The sequence below is a fragment of the Arvicanthis niloticus genome, chromosome 3 (genome assembly GCF_011762505.2).
Source record: "Arvicanthis niloticus isolate mArvNil1 chromosome 3, mArvNil1.pat.X, whole genome shotgun sequence".
Classification (NCBI taxonomy): domain Eukaryota; kingdom Metazoa; phylum Chordata; class Mammalia; order Rodentia; family Muridae; genus Arvicanthis; species Arvicanthis niloticus.
This window is the reverse complement of record NC_047660.1, coordinates 2,747,918-2,775,320: the sequence shown is the minus strand read 5'-3', so window position 1 is coordinate 2,775,320 and position 27,403 is coordinate 2,747,918. Positions and strand designations below refer to the sequence as shown.

General features: G+C 46.3%; 1 protein-coding gene across 38 annotated transcripts in view; it reads right to left on the bottom strand.

Moving 5' to 3' along the window:
- The window catches only part of Dock9 (dedicator of cytokinesis 9), a 252,226-nt gene that overhangs the window by 134,170 nt on the left and 90,653 nt on the right, over positions 1-27,403 (bottom strand). For 25 of the 38 annotated variants that reach the window (XM_076930545.1, XM_034499085.2, XM_076930554.1 and 22 more), the window contains exon 2: positions 4,167-4,283. In XM_076930545.1, the coding sequence (XP_076786660.1) occupies positions 4,167-4,283 (117 nt within the window). Of the gene's footprint in view, positions 1-4,166; positions 4,284-18,387; positions 18,647-27,403 lie in introns of those variants that run through there. The other 13 variants (XM_076930571.1, XM_076930572.1, XM_076930573.1 and 10 more) reach the window with 3 other exon arrangements.

Here is a 27,403-nt window from a genome sequence, read left to right as displayed (position 1 = left end):
TCCCAGCAACCCTTAACTGAAAGATCACTAATGACTGTCACTCTAGCCCCAGGGACCCAACTCTCTATTGGCCTCCTCAGACAAGTGCATCCGCATGCATAAACAATTTACAAAACAATAAAATCATATTAAAAAACAAAAACAAAGAAAAACTCCCCCAGGGCTGAGCCGGCTCAGAGGTTACAATTCTCTTCCAGCAGGATTCAGTCACCAACATTCCTGTCTTGTGGCTCACAACCACCTACCTGCAGCTGGAGGGAATCCTACACTTCTAGCCTCGCTGGTGCCTACACTCACATGCACAAACACACACACACACACACACACACACACAAACACACTGTATCAAGAATTTGAAAATAATTCCACAACACCAAGAAATCTGAAACAACAGTAAAAGCCATCCAAAGACAGAGCTACAGCACTAGAGAGGACAAGCCCGATGGAGGGAGAAGAAAAGTTCATTCTCGGGACTCCGAGCCTGCTGTCCCCTCCCAGTGACATCTGGGAATGGAGCAGTGGGATGGTGTATCTCTCCCTAGCTGCTCAGGGCCACAAAGTTCCCACCCTTGAGCCTGTCTGTCCATTCAGCAGTGGACAGAGGCAAGGGTGGAAAGAAGATGGCTCCTACCATACATCCCCTGGGTTTTAGTTTTGGTTTATGGAGCTAAGATCAACCCTGGGGGGCCTCTCACATGCTAGGCCAGCAGCTCTAGGCATAACACACCCCAGCCTGGGTCCCTGCAGCACATCCTGTCCTTCGGTGTCTGTTCCTCCTCCGTCATAAGCACGGTGCTCACCAATGCTCCGGTTGCTCTTACTGATAGTCTTCCTATTTCTAGAATACGGTCTCACGGGATGTGGTTTATATGATGGCAAGCATGCTTTAAACCTCCTGCTTCTTACGAGCACCCAAGATACGCACTCTCCTCTCCTCGGTTTTCAGTAGTGTGAAATCGGGGATTCTGTTCTGTATGTTCAGCCCTGAGGACCAGGCAAAGCCGAGCCCCTTGCGCAGGCTTCAAGTATTAAGTTAAATATAAGGGCTCTCAACCCAGCTGCATGGCTAGCTTCTCAAGACTGTTTTCTTTTCCAAAGGGTAGATGGGAAATGAGATTGGGAACTTCCAGGCCTTTGTAAGTCCTGGCGCTCAGCTTCCTCTTCAGGTTACTGGTTTGTAGATCATTGTGGGCTGTGTGTAAGTAGAGGAAAAGAACAAGGGGGGTGGAGATAGAAATCAGGATGTTACCGACAGAGAATGGAGCAGCCACACTTCCCTAGACAAGGCTTGTCCTGACTCTGAACACCCATAACTGCCCATCCTTTCCATCCTCGCTGGCACCTTAAATTCTCTTGCATTCTTGGCTATATGACAAGTATGAGGCCAGTCTGGAATACTTGAGACCCTGTATCAAAACAAACAAAATACCACCCCCCCAAAGAATATACAAAACAAAACAAAACAAAATGTACCATAGAAGCCTTATCTCACAAACTAATATCCCACAACGGATACTTCTTGTTTTGGAATGTAAACTAATATCCCACATGGATGACGCCCTGACATTGCACGCAGTTCTACGACTGACCACCGCACCCCCATGTTTAGCTAGGAATCCTATAACCACAACTCTTAAAGAATGTGGTGTGCCTGGGTGTGGCGATACATGCTCATAAGCATCTCCCTCCCCACAAGTAAATACTGTGATGTTTTCTTGCTTTTTCTATTCATCTGTGGACAGACATCCTCTTCCTGTGACTCACAGGCTACGGGGCATCTTGTATAAGTCATCTTTGTATTTCTGTACTCAGATCTTTCAGGTACATACCCATAAGCGGAGTAAACACACTCTTTTCTTTTCCATGTATCCATGGCTTATACTAGACACTGAACTCTAACTTTTATGAAATGTGAGTGGGACCCACAAATTGCCTCCAAATATTCTTTTCAATATTTGCTGCCATTTATGCACTGCAACAATATAAAATTATACCTAGGGGCTCAAGGCCGGCTTGCATACTTGGAAACACACAAAGGCAGTGCAACCTCTATGTATGTGATCATTTGCACATACTTGGCAGACATCCATGCCAAGTTCTAGTTCTCTAACAGTTATGGCTTTTGCTCCTTGAGGGTGACCATCGCATTCCTGTACACTGTACTTACTGGCTAACCCCTTTCCTCGGCATGTCGTCCCCTTTCTGTATGAGAAAGGATGCTTTCCCTGACCAAGTATGTTTACAAAGCCTCCAGAAACAGTTATCAGGGATGCTTCTACTCTGCCTACCAAAATGGAGACAGGTGGAATCTGTGGCATTGCTAAGTCATTAACTACACTGTAGTTAGACAGTTGCTATCATCACTGAGACAGATCAACAAGGAAGCACGGTATAAATGTCTTCCTGTGACAAAGTGGCAGTCTGCATGAAAACAGTGCCCAAAGTCGGCTGCGACCTGTCACTACCGCCAGGATGTGGGCCACGGCCGACATCCAAACTCCTTCAGCTTTGGGACAATTTTCCTACAACAGAAATCAACACTGGTCATTCATTCTCAGCCAGAATGGGGACGGAGAGGCTCTTTGTCCCTTAGAATATCACAGAAATGGTTTCAGGTGAGAGAGATGCATGGATTTCCTCCAAATTTTAATCTTTTAACTCTACACTGTTTGAATATCTGGGTCCTTTGTCCCTGGGAGAAAAGCTAACACAAGACACAAATGTTAGATTTTGTTTTCTTTCTTAAGCAATTTTTTTCATATCTATAAATACAGCTTTTCACTCTTGGTCGTACGACTAAAAAACAAATTTACTCCTTAACACCAAGAGAAACACACACGTCATGGCCTAAGAAGCTTCAGATGACCTTTGGCTTTCTCTGAGGAAACTGTTGGGAAACATCCAGAAGAAGAGGACTGAGAACCCCTGAGCAGACTGCAGTGGTCCTGGGTCACTAAGGAGACAGTTTACCTTGTTCCTTAATAGCCTCAAGGCTTCCTGTCTGTCACACAGCTGCAGGCTGGAAGACGTCAAACATCACCTCAGATAGCAGTGGAGGCAGGAGCTTCCTGAGTGTTCTTGCTTCCCTCCAAAAAAAGATACCCAAGTCCTGCTACTGAGACAGACTTCACTGTTCCTGCCTCGCTGCCCTTTTCTCTGGGAACCTGCAGTTCAGGGCTTCTCATTGCCAGGTCCAAAGGTGTCATCCTACCGGATGCACAACAAACCTCAGCTGCTCCCCAGCAGATTCTAGAATACCTGGCTTTAAAAAACAACAAACTAGGCTTGCAGGTTCTCAGTGCTAGATCACTTGCCTAGCATCCTGGGTTAATCAAAAAAGAAAAAAAATTGATTCAAAATCTAAAAAAAGTTTTCTAAGACATAACAGGTACTTGTCCCCTCTAAGTCACCTCAGAGTATAATACACACACACACATATATACATATATAAGCCTATATGTGTATTTATTTTTAACATGAAAAATTAATCCCACTAAAAATATGAAGTCATAATAAGGTACACAATCATACCACTTTTCTTCTAAACCGACTACCCATCATATATACAGGTAAGTGAAGTACCCATCATACATGTAGGTAAGCTCATTACCTATCATACATGTAGGTAAGCACACTACCCATCATACATGTAGTAAGCACAGTACTCATCATACATGCAGGTAAGCATATTACCCATTATACATGCTTGGCAATTGCACTACCCATCATTCATGCTATGTAAGTACACTACCCATCATACATGCTAAGCAATTGCACTATCTATCATCTATGCAGGTAAGCACACTACCCATTATACATGCTATGTAAGCACACTACCCATCGTACATGCTAGGCAAGCCTGTTGGTCTGCACCCCAGCCCTCTTTCTACTTTCTATTTAGAGATAGGGTCCAGGGTGGCCTTAAAATCATTCTGTGCCTTAGTTAGCCCTTGAACATGGGATCCTCCTACTTCTGATTCCCAAGTAGCTATGAATACAGAGGCCTGTGCCACCAGGACTGGCTCTATTCCCGTCTTCAAAACCATGAATTCACCAATAAAATAGTCATTCAATATGTAGAAAAGTATATATGATCAAATCTATACCCCAATATTTTCCAACATTTCTACAATAACACAGATCTATTGATAGCGGCAGTCACTGACCTGGAAGTCATCGTAAGGGAAGAGGAGCATCTCCCGCAGACAGTCATTCAAGATCTGGGTCTTCTTCTGCACAATGACATTTTCATAGTCAAGTGGCTCAATCAGCTTTGGCTTTGCCTGGAAAATGAAGGAAGTCACAGTCACTGAAATGTTCCCACTGAAATGCTCCCACTGAAATGCTCCCACTGAAATGCTCTCACTGAAATGCTCCCACTGAAATGCTCCCACTGAAAAAAATGCTCCCACTGAAAAAAATGCTCCCACTGAAAAAAATGCTCCCACTGAAATGCTCTCACTGAAATGCTCTCACTGAAATGCTCCCACTGAAATGCTCCCACTGAAATGCTCCCACTGAAATGCTCCCACTGAAATGTTCCCACTAAAATGTTCTTAGGTGCACAGACCTTTGTTTGTGTGAGACAGTCTCACACTGTAACTCTAGGCAGGCCTCAATGTCACATGTGGCCCTGAGCCCTGGATGGCTTCTTAGCAGTTATCATGGCTAACTTGAGAAAAGTACCTTCTTAAGTGAGAGAATTTTATGCATCTAGACTATAATATTTCCCAACTTTTCATTCTTAAAGAAGCAAAATGAAAGAAAAAATGTTTTCAGAGGAAAAGAGAGAGCTATCATGGTGCCCTGTTCAGCCAGAGTGAAGCTAATTCCTCTTTTTAAGCAACAGAGAGATCTGCACTCTGGTGGGATTTTCAGCCATCTCTAATATGAAGACAGTGCCATCCTATGAGCTGGAGCTGCAGACTTTAGAAAGAGAATGGAGACTGAGTAATTAATTTATATCCCAGGGCTTCCTGACTATAGGCTCAAGCTGCTTCATGTTCCTGCCACCATGGTGTCCTTCTCTTGCTGCCTTGCTCTCAGATTGCCTTATCCTCTATACACTTGGCCTCTCACAGAACCTGGGTCTGCTGCTATAAGGGCCATATACACCACTCAGGTGTCAATCACACTGAAGGCCAGACAGTGGTAAGAGAGGGGACAGGAAGCACAGTCGTCAGGGACTGCTGTTGGGTCAGCTGAGTTAAAGCACATCAAAGGCAGAGCCTGGCAGACCACGGCACACACTAAATGTACCTTGTTGTTATAAATACACTTCAGTCACTGCATGCACGGCATGTCCTTTCTCCCTTTTAGTGAATGCTTCAGACATACTCAACTCTACCAATATGCTCACAGATAATTCCCTCTACTGCCTATGAACATGTGAAACAACCAGCCAGCGATGGCAGGAACAGACAGAAAGACAAAAGGCCTAAGAGACAGAAAACCATAATAGAGATGACACTGCTATCCAGGGCTGAGCCCAAAGCTAATATAAAGAGATGCTCACATTATCAACTGAACTGAGTACTGATGCAGTTCGTGTCAGGGAGGGCTGAGAACACAAGTGGGTGGGGTGGGGGAGGGGAGCGAGGTGCTCAGAGAACCTCTTCTGTTAGAGTAACTCCACAAAGGCAGCGGGGTGTCATTCAGAAGAAGGCAAGTGCGTGGTTTGCTGTGTGTCATTTATCCAGGCAAGATCGAGATAAATACTGCTAGGGTCCGGCAAGCCCTCTGCCTACAAATGATGTCCTCACCAAGGATTTAAAAGATGTATGGTGTCCAAGTAGTCTCATAGAAATGGCTTGACTCAAGGGCCATGGATAGCCTGGAAATGGGTCAGAATGGCCTGGAAACAGTGTTCCTCATCTCAGTGGACCATGTGAACACAGGTTAGCCATGAGCAGGGGCTAAGGGAAGAGCAATTCTCAAAAACAAACAGAGTGATCCCACTGTGTTCTTCCCTCAGCCACTAGAACTTCCTGTGAGCATTCTAAACATTTCTTCTGTCTCACTGAATGTGAGCACATGCTTTCCTCGATGCCACTTCTTAAAATAGCAGACAGAGGAAGCGGCAACTCTTGATAGTTCTATCTGAGAAATGAGAAGCTCATCATTCCTGCTCATGAAGAATTCAGGACTTCCCTTGATTTCTCTTCACAAGGATGGAAGCTATTAAACAGCTGAGATGAGGACTCATGAAACCCCAGTCTGTTTTCCAAGACACCTGCTGGAGACAGGGACAAGGCAGGCTGTGCTTCTGAACCAGGTGCTAACAAGCCTCAGGAACCCTCCTATGCAGTCTGTCCACATACACAGGGCTGCCTATCAACCGCTACCTCTAACTTCCTGAAGTTGTTGGATCTGAGAACTCCTTGTTCTCCTACCATTAGGGTGAGCATAGAGGACTGGCAGGCTCCCTTTCTAGTGTGCACACATCAAGGTGTCTCCCTATTCTCTGCAGATATTTACTTAACCTGCCCATATACATCATGTCAAGCCTTTGGGACACGGAGGTAAGGAGGACACAGCCTCTGCCCAGAAGAGCTCACAGGCAGAGACAAGCTATGAAGACGAGCCGAATGAGTGACATGGTAGAGATCCAGGATGGGGCTCTGGCCCTACAGAAACCAGACCTGCTCCATGGAGGTTACTGATGTCCCTGAAAGCTAAGGCATCTGTTCTCGGTACATCCCCAGCACCTAGAACTGGCCCTGGTACACTGCAGAACCACCTCGGTCACTGTCAGGGATAAATGAGGCACCCATAACATTGTGCTTCCTGAGGAAGCTTCAGAAATAGAATGAGTCAGCTGAGCGTAAGGGTGGACTTCAGGTCACATGGCACACGGGTGCAGATGAATTTGAGGCAACCTAAAGCTTAGAAATTAGAGTGCACTGTGGTTATGATACAGGCTGGCTGAACCCTAGCCCAGCATCACGCAGCCCAGGTAGGGAACAAGCCTGAGATGACCCAGGCCTGGTGCTATGTGGCCGAGGCAGGGCACTGCACTCAGAGACGACCCCAGACACCCAGAGGCCCCCAGTGCCACTATGAGCAAGTAAATGGTGGATAAATGCAAGAGAAAAAAGAAACAGATGGCTGTGAGTACCATGAAGAGAGGTAGATCTGGAGAGTTGAAGGTAGTGAGGAACAGCCTGAGTAACTGGTGATGCCACCTGAGGCCATGGGGAGGTCCTGGCTGTGCTGCCTCTGAGATCCATATCTGGATCTCTGGCCCTGAAGCAGCAGGGATCTGTTACTACCAAAGGCCAGGAAGATGTCGCTGGTATGGGCTGCCAGCTAAGGCCATGTTGATGTCTAAGGGCTATGCAGAGCTGGACCCACCCATCTCCTGAGCATCCTTAGAGAGCTGGTCCCCAGATGATGTGAGAACAGGAAAGGTGGCCCTGCCCCTTGACAGCTATAGTACCCAGAAGAACCAGACCTGCACCTCACCCAGGAAGCACAGTGATCTGCCCCTGGTTTTAGGAGTTTCAGGTGAGCTGGCCCTGAGGGTGGAGTGTGGGAGAGCTGGCCCTGCCACTCCTCTGGCAGAGTAGCATGCATAAGGGAGAGATGCTTCCCCCTCAACAGGAGAGCTGGCCCTGCTCCCTGGTCATGTGAGCTAGAGAGCTGGAGAGCTGGTCCTGCCCCTCACAGGCTGGAATACTTGGCAGAGTGGGCCCTGCACCTTATCTGGGCAACACAGTAGAGCTGGCCCTGCCAGGTGAGGGTAGGTAAGCCAGCCCCAAAGGCATGAAAGCAGGAGAGCTCACTCTGCCCCTTCTGGCTGTGGCATTAGGTAAGCTAGCTAGGGCAGTGCTGGAGAGTTAGCCCTGGTGGTATGGGTGTGGGAGAGACGGCGGCTGACCCAGGGCTCTGACTGGCCCATCACAACATCAATCCCATCTTTGAGCTGCTGGAGCTTGTGAAAAGACCAGTCCTACAGACAGATCCAAAGCTGCAGGATTTCCATGACACACGGCAACAACAGGATACCCAAGATGAGTCCCAGTGAGGATCCACTGTTGATAGTGTGGCAAAGCCAGAGGCCTCGAAACAAACCAATGCCTCACTGCAGTGAACATTTAAAGACGTGTGGACAAAAGGGCATACTGTGGGACAGACACCCTGTGATACAGCACAGCTTCCACACTGAGATTTCTTTTCGAGAGATGAGTGAGATTGGGGTGCATGATATAAAACTCTCAAAGAATCAATGAAAAGTTAAGGAAACAAAACAAACCAACAAGCTGGTGAACATGAACTGCTGGTGCCCCAGCCCCAAGAGGAAGCTAAACAATTCAGCCCCATCAACTTTACAACAGGTTCTCCTTGGGTTTAATGAGTACAAGAAGCAACCAGTTGCTCAAAACAGTGGACTGTGGGGTTGGGGGGAGGGAGAGATGGAGGCCAGGCTGTGTTGCAGGAGGACTGTGGGGTTGGGGGGAGGGAGAGATGGAGGCCAGGCTGTGTTGCAGGAGGACTGTGGGGTTGGGGGCAGGGAGAGATGGAGGCCAGGCTGTGTTGCAGGAGACCTGGAGGACACTAATGCACAGAGTCCAGGTTACTGGGAATTCAATGTGAGGGAGAAAACATCCAAGGACTTCCTGAAAAGCCTGAGGCAGACAGTGAAACTGTGAACCATGGCTTAAGGGACAAGAGATGCTCACAGTGTGAGCCAGCTTCCTCTGAATGGTGGGAGGCACTGGAATCCAAAGGAATGGCTCCTGCTGAGGAGTCCTTGCTTGGCTTTGTTCTCAGTCTCCTCTCTCGAGATACAGGCCAGGGACTGTTCAGACCTGGGATGCTCACCTCCTCCAGTCTATAAATGTAAGGCAAAATGAGGCCTAGGAGAAGATGGATTGCAAGAGGCCATGGGCAGGAAAAGCACAGGAAACACACACACACACACACACACACACACACACACACACACACACACAACCCTTCCAGCAGGGGATACTGACCTCCCATTGCCGAATGAGAGATGTGTTCCTGTCTACTGCCCATGGCATTAAGACCAGAAACTGCCAGCATGCCAACATACTCCAGACTGAGGCTGGAGTTTCAGGCTGGGCTGGGCTACACAGTGAGACCTTGACTCAAAACAAAACCAACAACCCTCTGAGATCACAATAAACATGGCACAGTCCCATTGCCATTCAGTAGCTCAGAGTCTTCTCTAGAATGCTTATTAGCATGGGTAAGATGGGAAATTAAAGTTGGGGGGGGGTGTGCGCGCGCATGTGCATGTGTGTGCACGTGTGCACTTGTGCTGGCATCTTCAAAGTCCAGATGCCCTGGATCTGGAGTTACAGGTGGTTGGGAGCATGGGTGTTGGGGACCCAACTCAGGTCCTGTGTAGTAGCAATCTCTCAGTCAGTGACCCATGTCTCAAGCTCCCTTGAAGTACACTGATGCTAAAAAGTTTGGAAGCTTTTGTAATATATAGCTGTGGTGTTTGGAGGAGAGTGTCCCTTATATAGCTGTGGTGTTTGGAGGAGAGAGAATGTCCCTATGTCCCTCATGGACTGATGTTTCATACTTGGCTCCTGTTTGGTGGCACTTTGAATAGGTTGAGGAAGTTATCTTTGTGGCCGGAAGTATGTCACTGGGGGTGGCTTTGAGGTTCCAAAGCCTGAAGCCATTTCCAGTGAGCTCTCTCTGCTTCCTGCTTGTACTTCAGGATGTCATCTCCCAGCTCCCAGCTCCAGCGGCCATGACTCCACTTTCCCATCATGGACTCCTTAAAGTCCCAACAACCTTTCTTTTATAAGTTGCCTCAGTCATGGTGCCTCGTTGCAGCAGTAGAAAAGTGATTACCACTGTGTACCACAGGCTTGTGCAAGCATCTGGACTTGAGGACCATCCATTGTAGCCTTCCTGTTAGAGATGTGTTCAGGAGAAAGAATGGACCATCCTGAGTCCCTCAGAGGAGTCTGCAGTCCCAGATCCCACCGAAACACTGCAGGCAGCACTGTTCATTTTAATTCCCTCACTGTGATAAACACGGGAGGCAAATGAGAGTGTACCTAATGTAGATTTGAAAATTAAAGCACAGCCCATGAGGATTTGAAGGCTGTAACCCAGCACACAGGAGCACCGAACTCTCACTCGTGCCGTGTTACCTGCAAAGCGCTGACTCCGCCAGCAGGGACATGCTTGTTCTGACTACATGAGCAGTGGCACACTTGTTCCGGCTTTCTACTAGAGAACCAAGAACATGTCTAATCTCCGCTGCAATGGGCACTTCCAAAAACACTCACATTATAGAACTTGTCACTGAATGGTGATGTTATTGATGGAGTATATCCATATAAGAAACACTGGCCGTTGAAAACCAGTTTGATAACAGATGAACAGCAGAGGTTTTAATGATGTGGTTTCATAAGAAACCACAGCTTTCCAAAATCACTCATCCACTCCTTAAATGAACAGAACTAAGAGTAATCGTGTCATCAGCATCATCTGGAGGATGGACAGACAGATCTGGGCTGCAGCTGAAGTCAATACCAATCCCCTCAAACCCATGTAATGTTCCCATTGACCGCTGTGCTCAGTGGGGACGCTACTGAGAGCATTAATGAAGAGAAGAAGACAAGACAGGAATTTAGGGAGTTTACTCCCTGCCCCATGCCCAGGAGTCACATGAGGAAAGAGTGCTGGGCTTGTTCCCTGGCAAACAGAGCTTCAGGCACTGCCTTTCCCTGACCCTTCTGTACTGAGGTGAGGGGAAGCCCTCTGTAACCCAGCATGCTCTGCTTCTGCCTGTTTTCTGTAGGTGAGAAGTGCTAGGTGATTCCATAATAGATCTAGACTATAGATTCTTTCACACAGCCTGTATTTTTCCTTCATTAACATCATAGCCTCAAAGTTATTAATTCTGAGAAAATGAGGTCAGAGAAAGGCTCTAAAGGCCGGATCTGCTGATTTCCTATAACAACCTACCCTAAGGTATCCGGGCTGAAGGTAAATGTCCACGGGATATTCTGGCTCACAAACAAGTTCCTGCAGGCTTATAGGCAAAAGACAGCACAGAGACCAGCTGTGGTAGAGCAGGTATTGTTGGGAGCCAGAACTTAAATGCTGGTCTGCAAAGTATCAAGTAGTATTGAAGCCGGTGTGTGTGGATTCATCTTAGCAGTCTAGGGGGGCTCAAAGCTCAGCCCCAGGCATCCAGCATCTGCATCTGGAAGTCACATCTGGAATGCAAGCTCACCCAGCCCCCCTGAATCAGCAGCTCTAGGGTGGCCCAGCACTGGCTCAGCAAACCGTCCAGACGATGGCACCCAACTTGGCAAGAACTCTACTAGGTCATCGGCTCTGGAGAATTTCCTGTTAGAAAATGCTTTTCAAGAATCCCTAGCCCACTGCCTACCAGCCTCCCTCGTGGCCGTAGGAAAGGAAACTTAATTCACCTTTAAGTGTCCTCTGGGGACAGAGGCATAACTGAGCAGCTCATGTACAACCCACATACAAGGCCCGGGACCCACGTGAAGAAATGATCACTGCGAGTTGTCATCTGCCCTCTACAGACACGCAATGGTGAGTGCACGCACATGCACACAGAATTAAATGTCATAAAAATGTATAAATAAATAAATATCTCTATCTACAGGACTGTCTCTATTCTTGTTATCGTGTGGCTACTGAAGAGTTTCAATCCATGACGCTTTGCACAGAGCAGTGGCCCATCACACGGGTTACAAGTGATTCAGGTTATTTCTCCGCCAGTGATGGGAGCCAAACCAGATTAGTGATTCAAACCAGATTAGAATATTATATTAAGGGCAGGTTTACTGGGAAGCTGTTCTTGAATGGGCTAGTTCACTGGCCCCAAGGAAGGAGGCCAGGGAAATGGCCATGGAAGGGGGGCGGGGAGAGAAAGGGATCATGCAGAGAACAAGGAAGAGAAAGGGAGAGAGAAGGAGTGAGGGGATGAGGAAGGGAGAGAGGAGAGAGGGGGTAGGGTGAGAGAGAGAGAGAGAGAGAGAGAGAGAGAGAGAGAGAGGAGAGAGAGGAGAGAGAGGAGAGAGAGAACAGCAAAATGTCTGGATTATATAGGGAGGAGCCTCTCTGGGGGAAGGGTAGCCCAGGGCTGGAAAGTTCAAGGTTGGGGGCAGCATATGCCAGATAGGGACTGAGGGATGCTGGGAGAACCTGGAGGCCAGGTCTGCTTTGATATGTAAAATATGCACCTCAGTCTCTAGTCCTAGGGTCCTAAACCAAAGAACAAGCATCCCATACAGCCAGTACAGCTGGCTTCAGTACAATCTTACTTATCCTTCAGCTGGCATATCTTTTGCCAGGCTACATACATCCTATTTCATAGAACAAGCTCAAGGGAATGAGATGATTTAGGAAGGTCCCATAGATGGTAAGCCCGAGGTGTCCGCCCCCCTCACAGAAGCATGAACCCGATGCCTTACACCTCTGGTCTGCACTAGACCATATCCTCCTGCACAAATGCAGGGCCTTTCTGCTCAGTGCTGAGCACTGCTAAGCTAACCCTGTGCCCCTGAGGCTTGACAGTCTCACTCCACAGAGAAAAAGCACAGTGCTTGTGAATATTAATAATCTTAGTCTGCGTGCACACTCAGGTGTGTGGATACACACAGATGATACCAGGTGTAAGATCTCACTTGCATGCAAGTGATAGGCATGAACTTTACAAGGAACACCTTGATTCACACTAACATCATTTGTTTTCTTCCTACAGATTCACAGATACATTGTTACCTCATCCAGCGACTCACCGGCTCCACAACACTTTCCTATTTGGAGACTAAATGTGTAAATTTATGGACAAGTGATGTTTAGTGGTATTCAGTAAGGTGGTTACTAGCTACATGTGACTGCTGATTATTTAAAATGTAGCTATTCTGGGGCTGCAGAGATGGCTCAGTCAGAAGAGTGTTCCCCTTGCAACATGAAAAGAAGCAGAGATGACACCACATCTATAATCCCAGGCCCAGAGGATAGAGGCAGGGAGATCCTTAGGGCTTTGCTGGCCAGTCAGCTACCAGTAAGCTCCAGACCAGTGAGGGTCCAGGCACACACAGAGTGACTGTTGTGAGTGAACTCGCATGAGGTAAATGTTAATGTCAGTCTGACTAAAAGAAAGCATAACTACTTTGATATTTTTATGAAGACTAGTAGTAATATTTTAGAAATTCTTGGCTAAAATATCAATGTCATCTGTTTCATGCTACCTTATTCTGGCTATCAGGAAGTCTAAAGTATGTACTAATTATGTATTATTTCTGTCATTTTTAAGGTTTGATGTCAAAAAGAAAACGTTTACTTTCCGAACTCTATTTTGCTTTTTAAGAACCACTACAGTAGAGACGGAGTGGTCAAAGCTGGCCCTGTGCGGTACAGCAGGAGGAGGGAAGAGCCTGGGTCTCTGGGAAGCCCCTATTTGTACCACTCTGCCCTGGTAACAGCCATCTTCGTCCCTGTCTATCCGGTCTCCACAGAGTAACAACTGGATCCAAATAAATGAAAGCCAACGTGAGAAGGTCACTCCTAGTGTTCTCTAAATTTCAGCTCCGGCTTCCAGGAAGATACAGGTGCAGGAGACAAAAAAGAGGTCCCAGCACAGAGGGACTAAGGAGGGAGCTTCACTTTGGGAATCTAAGTTTGCCCATCTGCTTCCAAGTCCAGTCATAAACATTAACTAGACTACCAGTTTCAACTCAACTAACCAATGCTAGCCCTGCAGCTGGGGATGCCATCCTGAAGTCCTATGTTTCTTCCAGCGGCTCTTTTTAGCAACACAGCTGGGTGTTCGCAGCTGACCTCCTAAGGTGGAAATTAAAAAACAAAAACAAAAACAAAAACAAAACAGGAGAGTGGCCCTCAGGCAATGATACCAGAGCCAAGTTTAAAGTCAGCATCAGTGTGTCAAGGTAGCCTTGCTACAGATTCTCTACAAAGGAGAGTAGGGAAAGACCATGTGGTGGGTTGAACAGGCAATGCCAAGCCCTGGGAGGTGAGGTGCAGCTCCTACCTCCAGGGAACTGTTCAGATGGTGTGCAATACAAGTGTGGCCCCTCAGCACAGAGCTGGGCCCTGGAAGTCCTTCCCTAGGGAGAAAACTGTCTCCACAGAAATGAGATCTGGACACACAAGTGTGTGAATCAACTCTAATCCAGGAAGCATAAAGACCCCTTCCTACATCACTAAATACGATAGGTGGGTACAAGTGGGCACTTTGCCTGTGCAAACAGTTCTAGGAACAGTGGGGAGCCCCTGTGCCTACTGGGGAGCCTACAGCTTGTTTAACTTTCACACAGTGTGGCCTTTCTCCACCTGGGGATGAGTTAGATGTTCTCTGAGTGTCTGGAGAGGGTAGGTGAGATAAGCACACACTGTGGCTACATGGAAGTGAGCTCCTTCATTACTCAGGCCTTAATAACCCAGGAGAGGGTGGCCTGTGTGTCCCCAGTGACTACCCAGCAAGCCTAGTGGATCTCAGGTCCTATACATGTGCCTGAATGAGCTAATGGACAAACTAATGGAGCAGAAAACCAAAAGATGGGCAGAATCCTGAAGAGCCTGCAGCTCCCAGGAAGTACACGTCCTGATTCTGGCCACCTTACAATATGTCATCACACAAGGGTGGCAGGAACACTTCTAAACCTCACAATATTGAAACACAAACCACCGAGAAATGATTCATTAAATAATGCCACCCGTTGCCCTTCCTTCTACAGTAGTTCAGTAGTTCATGCAGATGCAGCCCTTTCTCAGTGTGACTAAGTCTTCGGGCTATGAAGCCCTTAACCACATACAGCACGTTAGGACCTGGGTCTTCCTTCACTAGCTGTGCTGTGTCCATGGACAAGAAGGGCCTCGCCTCCTCCCTCTGCTGTAGAAGCTGGGCATGGAGGGGCCACTGGAAGCCGAGTGCCCCCCTCTCTCTCTCTTCAAGGGGCACACGGGCAGCCACCGCACTCCTTAGTGATCACATGTGACTGCAAACATTCCAGTCAGAACTCAAATTTGCTAACATGCGTTAAGTCCCACAAAGATATGAATAAAGCAAACATGTGTGTGGAAGCACGAATTCGTTTGCATATGAAGTTTAGCCCCTCCCTGACTGCCTCACAGAAATAACCCCACACAGGAGCTCCACTGAGTTATCTACATCTCAGCCAAATTCCACTCTGGGAGCTCCACACCCTTTTCCTCTCAAGGGCAGCAAAATAACAATTAGGATAAGGTCTCTCCAAGAGTTAGCATTTGGCGGGCAGAGAGTGGTACTCAGTCTGAGCAGATGACCCTCAGACATCAAGAACCCTGAGCGCTCCCCACAAATCACCCATAGCCACAGAGCCGCCCACCACCCATGGTTTGGAAGTAAGTTAAGGGGCACCAGGACATCTGTCTCCTCTGCTCTCTGGAACTATGAGGAGACAAGACCCACCCGAGCGAGGTTTCCTAACATCTAGGTACAGGCTCTTGTTGAAAGTATTGACTTCCAGGCAGGTGTGGTGACCTGCACCTATACTCTAGCACTGGGTGGGAAATGACCTTTGGAAGTCAAAACCTGACCTAAAAACAGAACCACCACCAAAGGCTTTCCTAGCGCCCCCCCTCCCCCCCCAAAAAAATCACTCCTCAGGAAACCTTACACATGTCAGACCAGAGGAAAAGGAAGCACCATGGCCAAGCTCAGGGACAAGGTGAAACTTCAAATAGTTTACAGGATAAGTTTTCAGAAAGCACTTTAAGATACATACACCAATACATTCACTGTGGCACTGTGATGGATCGCAAAGAACTAGTAACAAATTGAATAACTATGCAATTAAAGTAGATACTAAAAGGGGGAAATTACATTGCCATTAAAAATAAGGCATACAGGGGTTGGGAGGCAGCGGTCAGCTAAGCGCTTGCCATGCAAGCCTAAGGACTCAATTTGACCCCAGCTCCGTGCTACAGGCAGATGTGGCTGTGTGCTCTTACTGTCTCAGTGTTGATAAGATGGGGACAGGAATTTAAGCTCCTGTCTTTACACCTGAGGGATGAGACCTGAGCCTGACTTCTGATAGATGAACACACACACACACACACACACACACATACACACACACACACAATTCTGGAGGTGTTCTGGGAGAAAACACGTGAAAAATCCTTTATCCATGAACTTCCCAAAGCAGACAGATTATGGAGACTTGTGTTCTCTTAGGCACAACCAGGACAAGTCAGGAGCACACAGAGCAAATTAGCAACAGTGGCAACCTCTGAGGGGTAGGACTAGCGGCTTGTCTTTGTCACTTAACTATTTATAGGGGCTGCAGTAGGGCTCAGGGGTAGAGCATCTAGGGCCTTGCATATATGAGACTTTAAACTGGACCCCAGCAATTTAAATGAAAGAACTTACATTCTTTATTAACCATTAGCTGTCTCTTCTAAATTGTTCATTATTTTCCCCTAGCGACTACACATAAGAACTAAGTGTTACTTCCTAATAAACTATGTTCCCTGTGGCTAAACGTCTCTCCATACAGTTCACTCAGATTACAGGCTCAGGGATTCTCACACAAGTCCAGGGGCTGTCAGTGCTACACTAACAATCTGTGCCCCAACACACTGATCTTGGGTCTGCACATTCTAGAGTGCTCCCCTGAGAAGCAAGCTGTGCTCCCAGCAGCCTGCTGCATTCTCATTTGCTATGGGCAGCTGTCTTCACAGGCAAAGAGATTCACCATGGTGAGGCCCCCCTCAAACATCCTGGCTTCTATCTGATATTCCCTCTTATCTTGTTTACCTTTGTGGAAGAGAAACTCCTGCAGCTAAGAAAGGCATCTGGATCTATCAGTTTCCTTCCCTCGCCACACCCCTCTGCAGGTGCTCTCCATAGAACCAGAAGTTTCCATGTCCCAAGAAGCATTTCCCCATGTACATGTAGCTGGCCCAGCTTTGTCTTTTATAATTCCCTGTGGAACCATCTGGACTGAGCTAAACAAGGAACCACAGCTTACACAGAAAACATGAGAACACTAGAAAGAGAAGTCAGTTTTTTAAGAGAAGTCACTTCTATGTTATTTGCAAGAAAAAAGAATCAGAACAACACTGCAAGCTACTCAGTCCTCTCGATAAACTAATTCTGCACATCCGGAGAACCATGAGAGAACACATTTCAGGATATTTACCCAGGAAACCCAAACCATACAATATTCTTCATCTCTCACTCTAGGAGTTCACACTAGGAGCATGAAGATGACTCAAGCCACTCACGATACAATGAGCTATCTATCAGGCTAGGCAAGAGGGTCTAAGACAAGGAACATACGACTGTTTCTAAACTTTATATTGCAGAAAGGGGCGGAGGCACTTAATCTGTATGTTAAAAATGAACCAAGGAGGGGGGAAACCAGCTTATTTAACTGACTTTCAGTCGAGGACAAGCAGAAAAGTTTTGAAGGCAGTGCAATACAAGGAAACCTCCCCCATCACAAAGGAAAGCGATTCGGTCAGGGTGAAATCTGCTCTTGGAAAGTTTAAGCACCCATCCTCGCAGCTATTAATTGCCAGTGCAGTAAATTGGAAACCAAACACTAGAATACAAGAGCAGCCACAAATGAACTTCCATGTTTGGGGTGGAGAAAGCTACACTGAGGTACTAGGCACTAGCTTGACAATCCCTTTAGCAGATCGTGTGAAAGGCTCAATTGTCCCCTCGGCTGGTGGTTTCTGCAGCTTGCTTTAAAAAATTATGTGCCTTTATTGTACTAAAGAAATTCCGAACGGGAAGAGCAGCCTACTCATGGGTGGTTAACAACACAATCACTTTCCACGATCTTCCCTTCCAGAGTCTAAGAAGGCACTTGAGTTTGTTCAAACTGCTATGGATCCGGCTAACATCAACTTTGCCATCAGCTGCCTCACAGCTGAGATTCTTTCTGACTCTGTTCAATGCAAACTCCCCTGATAAAAACAAACAAGGGGGAAAGAAGGTATGCAGTCTTGAAGCCCTCCTCAGCACCTGCCTTGTTTTCTCTCCCACATAAATAAATAACACAGAGAAGAGTTTAAGTCTGCAGAATGTTTCCTTTCCAACTCCCAGGTTGCTATTAAAAACCCCCGCCCGGTTGACTTCTGAAAAAAAAAAAAGTCATGGCTAGGTGTGACAAAATTTTTGAACAATACAAAGTTCCTCCCAGAAACCTGCTCACCCACAAACGTCAACATTTCTTTCCTGAGGAAGAATGCAAGTAGACTTTAGGTCAGTCTGTAAGAAAAGGTAGAGAGAAGAGTTCCCTCGAGACAGGCAGGCAGACAAGTCAGAAAGTCAGAGGGGCGAGTCACTGGACTCCTTCAGGAACAGTCACAGCCCCGAGTCAGGACTGAAGGGACTCTTACCAGTGTCGAGCTCTCTGCCTCCACGTCTGCCTGAGCTGCATCCTTGTACTGCAGGGGGGACTCGATGACCAGCTCCTTCTTGTCATTTCTACCGCTCGTCCTGTACTTATCAGCCTGCATTCTCCACACAGACCACTCTCAGAAAGCCTGCAGCAGAGACAGCTGAAAGTCCCCTGCTGTACCACTGGCCGGAGAAAGGAAAGGAAGCCTGTTTCCCAGGCACAAGGGGTCAGTCAGCCTTACTGGCTGGAAGTGTAGAGCCTGAGGGGTGGGGAAGGCATGACCGAGAAGGCCAGCCTCCAGGGGTGTTACTACAGCTAGGAAAATGGGAGGCTCCTGCTTGCTGGCCAAAGAAAAACAACCCCCAAACAGAACAATACACAGTGTACTGCCTCTGCAATGAAAGACCAGCCTCATTGTGTCTGTTCCACGCAGCGTGGGCCAAATCGATGTGAATCCAAACAGTGCAGCATTGAGAAGGAAGCCTGCCGATCTCAGTGAGGCTCCCTCGTAATGACTTCCGATCTGAAGCCCCCAGGTAGGTCGACTGGCTGGTCTAAAAGTTGCAGTTTCGAAACGCTTTGAAACGCTTTCGTTTGTGTTATGGCTAAGTACCAAGTACTTGGCTCCTGATCAAAGCAGGACCAAACAAGCAAGTGATGGTGTTCCCAGGAGGTGCAGTGCAAGAAATCCTTTCTCCCTGCAGGACAGACAGACAGCAGCAGACAAATCTCATGTATCTACTGTTTTATGCCAAGGAGATGATACTATGCTGAATAAATTAATATTTCATGCAGCCAAAGCTTTTACCATGAACATTTTCTTTGCACACACCAACGTGTGCGTGCCAGGAGGTAGCATGCCCAGTGCTAAAGGACAGAGAAGGTCAGAGTGGAAACGTAGCAGAAAGTCTCTTCCCTCAAGAAGAACAGGAAACAGATGGGAAGTTAAAACAAAGACATCCTGAAGAAGAGAGATACACTGATGGTCTTGCAGACGCCTACTATCTTTATTGTTTCCTCATATTCGTGGTGGAGTAACTTTTTAAAAAAAGATCAACTAGCAGAAATCAAAACACAAGCAAGGGAGGGCTTTCCACAAAGGCGTGCAGAGGAGTTTACTACAAAGATGCACCGCAAGCTCGTTAGCACTAAAGGTGGGTTAAATGTAAAGATGCCCTTCGGGTGGAACATATCCCGTCTAGTGCCTCTGTTTATTTCTTTGAAATCAGGAAGTGTCTAGAAACTGATACAGATACTGTAACAGTCAGCAAATGCATCCACAGTCTCAAAGTACAGAATAGCCTAGGACTAGAAGCCTGCAGAAGAAAAGCAGGTCCAAACCCCAGTTCCACTGTCACTCTCCAGGCACCTCTGACTGAGGCTGCCAGAGCTCAATAGGACTCAAGTGGGAACCGAAGGGACACACAGTGCCTAACTGCCCTCCCTCAGCACCTGTCACTGTCATTCAAACACCAGAAATCTTTCTGAGTATGGGCACCATTGTGCAATAAAAAAATTACCGAGTCCATTTAAAAATTAGTTAACTTGCTGGGTGCGGCTGCTCACACCTATAATCCCACAACTCAGGGGGGTCACTAAGGCAAGAGGACTGCCACCAGTTCAAGGCCTGCTTAGAATAAAAAGTAAGTTCCTGGATCAAGAAAAAAACAAAGCCTTTTATAATAAATACATTTTTAAAGAGTTGGGAACGTAGCTCTGTTGGTAGTATCTCTGTAGCATGCACAAAGCCCTGTGTTCAATCCTCAGTGCCACATAAATCACAAACAGGGATCCATGCCTATAATCACAGCACTCTGGAGTCACAAGACCATTCCCTTGCTAAAACACAGATGAAGTTCAAGGCCCACCCGCTGTGACCCGCCCCCAGAAAAAAAGAAAAAAAAAGAAAAGAAAAGAAAAAAAAGAGTAAACTATCCAAGATTTAGAAAGTGGGTAGGTTACAGTGGTGACTACTCTTACTTTCTGCCCTTGGTAGGCAGAGGCAGAAGCCTCCAAGTTTGAGGCCAGCCTACTCTACATAGTGAGTTTTAGGGCAGCCAGGGCTACACAGAGAAACCCTATCTCAAGAAAAAAATAAAAGAGGGTAGGTTATAGATTATCTTTCAAAGTGAACTCAGGATTTCTAATCAAAGCTGTGTTCTAAAATAATAGGACCCATGGATTTAAAAACCATTCTAAGGTTAGAGAGGGGCAGAGGGAGAGAGTCTCAGTTACATACAAATAAAGCCAAAGAAGAACGAAATTAAAACTGAGAAATGTCCTAGACAAGAGGCTAAAAAGTCGACATCACAGCACAAAACACACATACATGAGCAACGGCTCAAAAAACTAGTGGCTCGCAGGCTAGACCTAATCCTCGGATTTCCACCGCCACTAAGCAGCCAGCACTCCTGCACTCTAAGGAGACAAGCTATCCAATTTGTTGAGTCAAACCGCAGTGGTATTCTATAGTAATCCGCAGGCGTTAAGACCGTTACCTGAGAAGCACCGTTTGCCATGTCCAAAGCGCTGCCTAGTCTGCCTGTCTTACCTACTCTTTACAGCTCTATGTAGCTTAGCCCCGTTTCTCACATGCACTAACTGATGCAGACTTTAAACGTATACAGAGGCCACATGGCAAACACGGGTAATGGGGAGGGTCCAGTATGGGCACTCCAGTGTGATTCTATGCTGAACTGGCTGCTTATTCTAACTATGCTCAAAGTGCTAAAACGACTACACAGTGTCACATAGATGCTCACCAGGGGGTAACTACTGTTGCTATTCCCAAGCTAAAGAGTATACTTCAGTCTTAAATTCCAGACTCTGACTTTACAGCCTGAAAGGACAATTCTACCAACTATGTTGTTGCAATGCATTACAAAGATCTCCAGCAATTAAAAATAAATCCTTTAGTGGCTGGGGAAATTGGGATTGTATATCTGTAGTCTCAGCCCCTCAGGCTGTGAGCTCGAAGCACCTCGACTACATTTCAAGATGGTGTCTCAAAACCACAAAGAGAGAGCCATGGAGATGGCTCAGCAAGCATAAGGACATGAATTTGGATCTTTAGCCCCCATATAAAAGCCAGGTGTAGCAGTGTGTATGCCTGCAAACCAACCGTTGATGGGGGAAGGGACAAGAGGATTTTGGAGCTAATTCGACAGCCAGTAGCAGAACAGAAGACCTCCAGGCTCAGTGAGAAATCCCATATCAAAAATTAAGGCACAAAGCAATCAAAACCCTAACAACCACTTCTGGCTTCACAGGTGCTCACACTCCTGAATGCACACAGCTCACACCTACGTGAACATGTCTACACACACACACACCCCTCACACACATGCACACAGCTAACTGTCCTCTCTGTCGATCCTGACAGTTGTTTTCAAATACTTCTTCAGAGTGCCACATGTTCATGTCATCAGGTAGACACTGTCTTCAGGATTTTGTGTATTTTGTTTAAAAAAAAAAAAAAAAAAAAAAAAAAAAAAAAAAAAAAAAAAAAAAAAAAAAGCAATGACTTTAAATGTCTTTTATAACCAAAGGAGGGGAAAACATTTGATTGCCTCTGAGCGTCTAGGCAGCCAGGACAAAAAGGCAAGCATGATCAGTTCCATAATGTAAACCACCAAGAGGAGAAAACATACCAGGTTCTAAAGGAAATAAATCTTGTAAAAAAGTTTCTCAGGCAGAGGCTGATGTTAGGAAGAGCTGTTGAGTATACAGCAAGTTGTCAACGGTGTCTACAGGATGTGTACTGCAAAAGTCTACCGTACAGACCTTCCCAAAGTCACCTTCCCAAGATAGAACGGCACCTTCAAGTGGCCCAGCTCACTGAACAGAAAAGTTCTGGGGCGACTCTGTGTCACCTCAACCACTGGTTTTCTGCTCTCCTCAAGGATGCTGCAGATATACAGTCACCAAAGAAGCTGAAGGGAGCACATGCACTCTCACCCTAAGCCTTGGATAAGGATGTGTTTTCTCTGTGCCTAAGGACAGGAGAGGATATCTGAGCAGCACAGCACCCAGAGGAAACACCGTTTCAGAGGACAGGAAGCAGGTGGTCAGGTTTCCCTTTACAGTGGGCTTTAGAGAGGTATATGTCAGGCCTCCGGATTCCAACTACAACAACATCACTGAGCTTCTGGGTCACGTGGTGACCTCAATGGTTTCACACACCCACTGGTTAAACCTTTCCAATAAATCTAACCCAGGATAATGAGTTGAGAAGACAACATCAGAATATTACAGTGGAGCAGAGTTAGCTTGGGACCCAGTGAATGCTTCCACAGACAAGGGTTAAGTTCTCAGTCTTAATATACATTCATTCTATCTGTGGAGTACTTAAAACCATGAAAGGTTACAGGAAGTTTAAGGAATTTTCCTAGGGTTTTTTAATTCTAAGGAAGGCTAGCTCTAGCTCTCAGTCCTGTTTTCCTCTTCCTCTTCCTCCTCTTCTTCCTCCCATGACTGTGTCCACCACAGCTCAAACATCTTATGCCAGAAAGCCTCCCTGATCCTCCCAGCCGGGATGATTTCTCCCCTGTTAACCCTCTGTGTACCACTCTTGGCTCTCCAGGAATGTTTCCCAGCCTTGTACCTCTCACAAGTCAAAACCCACGGGATAGTTTAGTAACAATTAAAATGTCCCCTTTTCTCAGCTAGGAAAATGTTATTCTGCAAAACTTACTAGATGTTTTGTGAAAACTCACTGTATACCAACACAGTATAGTTGGGACCTTAAAAAGTACCAACAAAGGTTGCGACGAGCTAGCTCAGTGGGGAAAGCCAGATGTTACCAAGCTTGATGACCTGATACAAATAAATATAGTTCGACTCCTTGTGTTGTCTCCCTAATAACAGCAGCATAAATCTGAAGCTGGACTCAAGTATCTATTTGATTGAATAACCACAGAGATAAAATCCACATTACCATCTATTCTAGTGCTTCTTAGCTAGGGATCCAAGACTGAATGGACAGGGAGGCAGTCTATGAGCCTTCTACAATGGTGAAGCTGTATGTGCTCGTGAGTTCTCTGGGGCCCCCTGGAACATATCCGGTTCTCAGAGGAAGGCTGCAAGGAGGCTGCCCACCATAGCATGAGGAGACCCACCAATCTCAGGTGGTAGGGATAACAGCAACTTAACTGCGATGAGACAGCAAGCAAGACTGTCACCATGATTATGGCTGCCTGAAGGCCACATCAGGAACCCTCAGGACTTGTGGACAATCAGAGGCCAATATACAACTCCACTGTCAGATGATGCTATTAAGAAAATACAGAATTACATTTTAAAAATATAGAATGTGATTAATGATTATCTTCAGTATGCAGAATCATTTGTATTTTTTTCCTCTAAAATTATCTACAAATTTGTAAGTTTTCTTCAAATACACATTTGACTTTTTCAGTCAGAAATGAAGGAATGAGAGTTGTCAAGATGGCTCAGTGAGTAAAGGCTCCCGCTGCCACGTTGACAAACTCAGTTCAATTCCCAGAACCCACCTGGCAGGAGAAAACCAACCCTCCACAGTTGTTCTCTCACCTCCACATATATACCACCCATGTGCGTGCACACACATATTCACACATTCAGGCACATACTCATGCACACTCATATACACACTCACAGACACACAAACACATACACTCAGATTCACACACAAATGTACACCCATTCATGAACATACATACACACACGTACACGTGTACACACGCACACACTCACACATTCACACAGTCATATACACAGTAAGTATGATAAAATGTTTAAAAAGGAATAAATAAATAAACCTAGATTATGAGAAAATGAATGGACTTAGCATAATAGTAAGCAAGTTGCATGTTCTCAGAAATAAAAAAACAAAACAAAAATGCATGTTTTCTCTCACATGCAGAATGTAGCACATGCATGTAAAAGTATGAATGACTGAACACGAAGAAAGAGAGAACAAGAAAGGCTAAACACACAGATGATCCCGGTAATGGACACGGACGGGTATGAAATGTTAAAGTTTTCTTAGTTCTGATTTTTCAGATTTTTTGGTTCTGATAGTGAGTACACACATGATGCACACTGGACACCAAGTGTAAATGTAACGTGGAGCTCCACAGCTTCCGCTCCCAATGCCCATTCCAACTGCATGACTGACTTCACTATTCCGCATCATATTCACTCCAACTGCATGACTTCACTATTCTGCATCATATTCACTATCAGTTGTACAGACTTTGAGTGGGGCTAATTTGGAGGTGTGGTGGTTTTGGTTTTTTTTTTGCAAGTTCATGTATAATAAAGTTTACTTTAAACCCCACTCTGTTCCTCATCCCACGGCACACTGGAAGCCTCCTTCCCCGGCTCTTCACCACACTTGTCTTTTAGATCGGCTGTTGAGATAGGTGGCCAGGCCCACCCTGTTGGCACTGCTAGAGCTAGGAATCAACTAAAGCTCATTACAGTATTGGGAAGAAGGCTGTAGAGGAGGCTGGACCCCCTACTGTACATAGTTCTCTGGTGAGCTACACTGCAGGGCAGAAAGGAGTCTGTTTCCGGGAAGAAAACTAAAAAGCAGAGAGGTGACCAAGGATAGGTGGCGTTCTGTGCACACAGGCTTCACCCACAGTACAGAGCACTCGACCACCCTGCCTGTAACATTGCCCTCCTCCCCATCTTCCCGAACCCTCAGTCCCCCCAGCCGCCATGCTGGCTCCTGTTCCTGACTGTTTAAAGCCGGCCAAGCCTCCCTTCACAAGCATCTCAGACATTGGAAGATCTGCCTGTTGTGTCCACAGCTCTCTCCCAGTCCTAACGCAGGTAAGACAAATGCTCAGAAACACCTGAAATGAGCTTTCTGGAGACTCAAGATCTCCCCGGGCTGCAAAGAGAACCACAGCATCTGGACGCTAAGAGTCTTAGCTACTTGATTTGATTGCAGTAATGATAACTCAAACAGCAATGTCAATAATCTATCTTAGGGATGGAAATTTACAAACCCAAGAGAGACACAGTGTGCCTGGGATTTTTCTCAGGAAACCCAACTCCAGGTGTGGCTGACTGAAACCCAGCCTCCTTGGCAGCTATCCAACATGCCAGCATCTAACCCAGTGCCGCAAACAAAGCACACGATGCCTGCCCTCAACAATGCTCTTAGGATAAATGTCGAAGCTTCGGATGGCCTTTGCAAACCCAACTCACAGGACTCGCTCGCATGAGCTAGAATTCTCTAGTTTTCCTCTGTTCACCACACACATTAAGGTTAAAAAGCTAAGGGGTGTATTACTGGAAAACAAAACAAAACAAAATTTAAGCATCTAGCTGTGGTGTGAGGCTGGGATTCTTTTTTTTTTTTTCTTCCCTAAATTAAAAATGCATCTTCAATCTGGGCGAGAGTAGCAAATGCCTTTAATCCCAGCACTCAGGAGAGAAAGGCAGGTGGATCTCTATGAGTTCAAGGCTAGACTGGTCTAAGAGTACAGGGGTAGCCCAGGATACACAGAGAAACCCTGCCAAAAAAAAAAAAAAAAAAAAAAAAAAAAAAAAGCCATCCTCCAAGTATCACGTAAGATAGGCTTTCATCCTCTCCCTCACACATGGCTCACTTCCAAACCACTCTGAAGAAAAATACAAATTAGCTTCTCCTTAAGGTTACTGGTTTATAAAGTCTCTATTTGTGCCTGTTAAATTGACCTAAAGTATTTCCATGGGGTTTACAAGGGACCAGGCCAGCAGACCAGACCATCGAACTTTATAGTGAGAGACTGGAAAAAGGTAGGTGGTAGGTCACATAGCTCTAATTACTCCCCTGAGGCATAAAGGCTGCTGGGGACAGGCCTGTGGGCAAACCCAGGGACACCTTCCTCCCGGAAAAAGGCAAAGGGAAAAGGGTACAAGGGGAAAGTCCACTTTGAGAAAATTATGCAAACAGATCGAAGCCTTTCCCCAGCTCTTCCGGCTCACATTAGCTTGCGCTCAAGACAATAAGCATGTACAATAATACCTGCGTCCCAACTGGGAAGTCCTCCCATTTAAAACCCCGTCGTAGACCACATCCCTTCCTTAAGATAACATCAGCAGCAGCGATGATGAGACCCCACCTTGTCCTGCTTGCTACACCAGGGCCAGCGGTATCCCCCATGCTCTACTGCCTATTGTAAGTGACTTCCCATGTGAACAGATAAGACAAAGACTAGAGAACACAGCCAGTGTTGGCAACGTACCCTGAGAAGTCACAGGACCCTACCCCAGTGCCACAGAAATGTATAAGTAAACCAAATGAATGTCTTCACTTCTAGTGATGGTGCCGAGAGACAGAAATGGAAACACGGTAAACAAGGAGGGTGAAGTCTAAAGAGGGTGGTCCAGGACCCCCTTCTCTCTGCTGATCAGTCAAAGCATGAGCCACAGAGCACAGAGGACACCTATGGCCACTGTGAGCATGGAGCTAAGCCAGGGTCCTCAGCTCTTTTCTACAGGTGCCCCAGCAGTCTGATGGCACCTGGGTAGCATGTCCACATAACTTCAAACATTTTGCCATGATGGTGGCACATGCCTTTAATCCCAGCTCTCAGGGAGGTCTCTATGAGTCTAATCTGTATAGTAAGTTCCAGGCCAGTCAGGGCTACAATAGTGAAATCCTGTTTCAAAAGGCAAAAATAGATAAATAATCACATAAAAACTGGATTTTAAATGTTTTCTCATATACAAATGATAAGATCATGAGATGGTCATTCAATGTTGAGTAAATCATTCTGCAGTATAAACACGTACCAAAACATCTCACTGTGTCCTATAAATACATACAATTGTTGTCAACTGGGATAATTTTTCTGTTTTAAAAAGAGATTTATTTTGCATTTTAGTCGTGTATATGTGTTTGCCTACATGTATACATGAGCATGAATGCAGATGGCCTCGGGGGTTAGACAAAGGTGTGAGATCACCTGCAGCTGGAGTCACCAGTAGCTGTGAGCCACTAGACATGGGTGCTGGGAATCAAACCTGTGCTACAT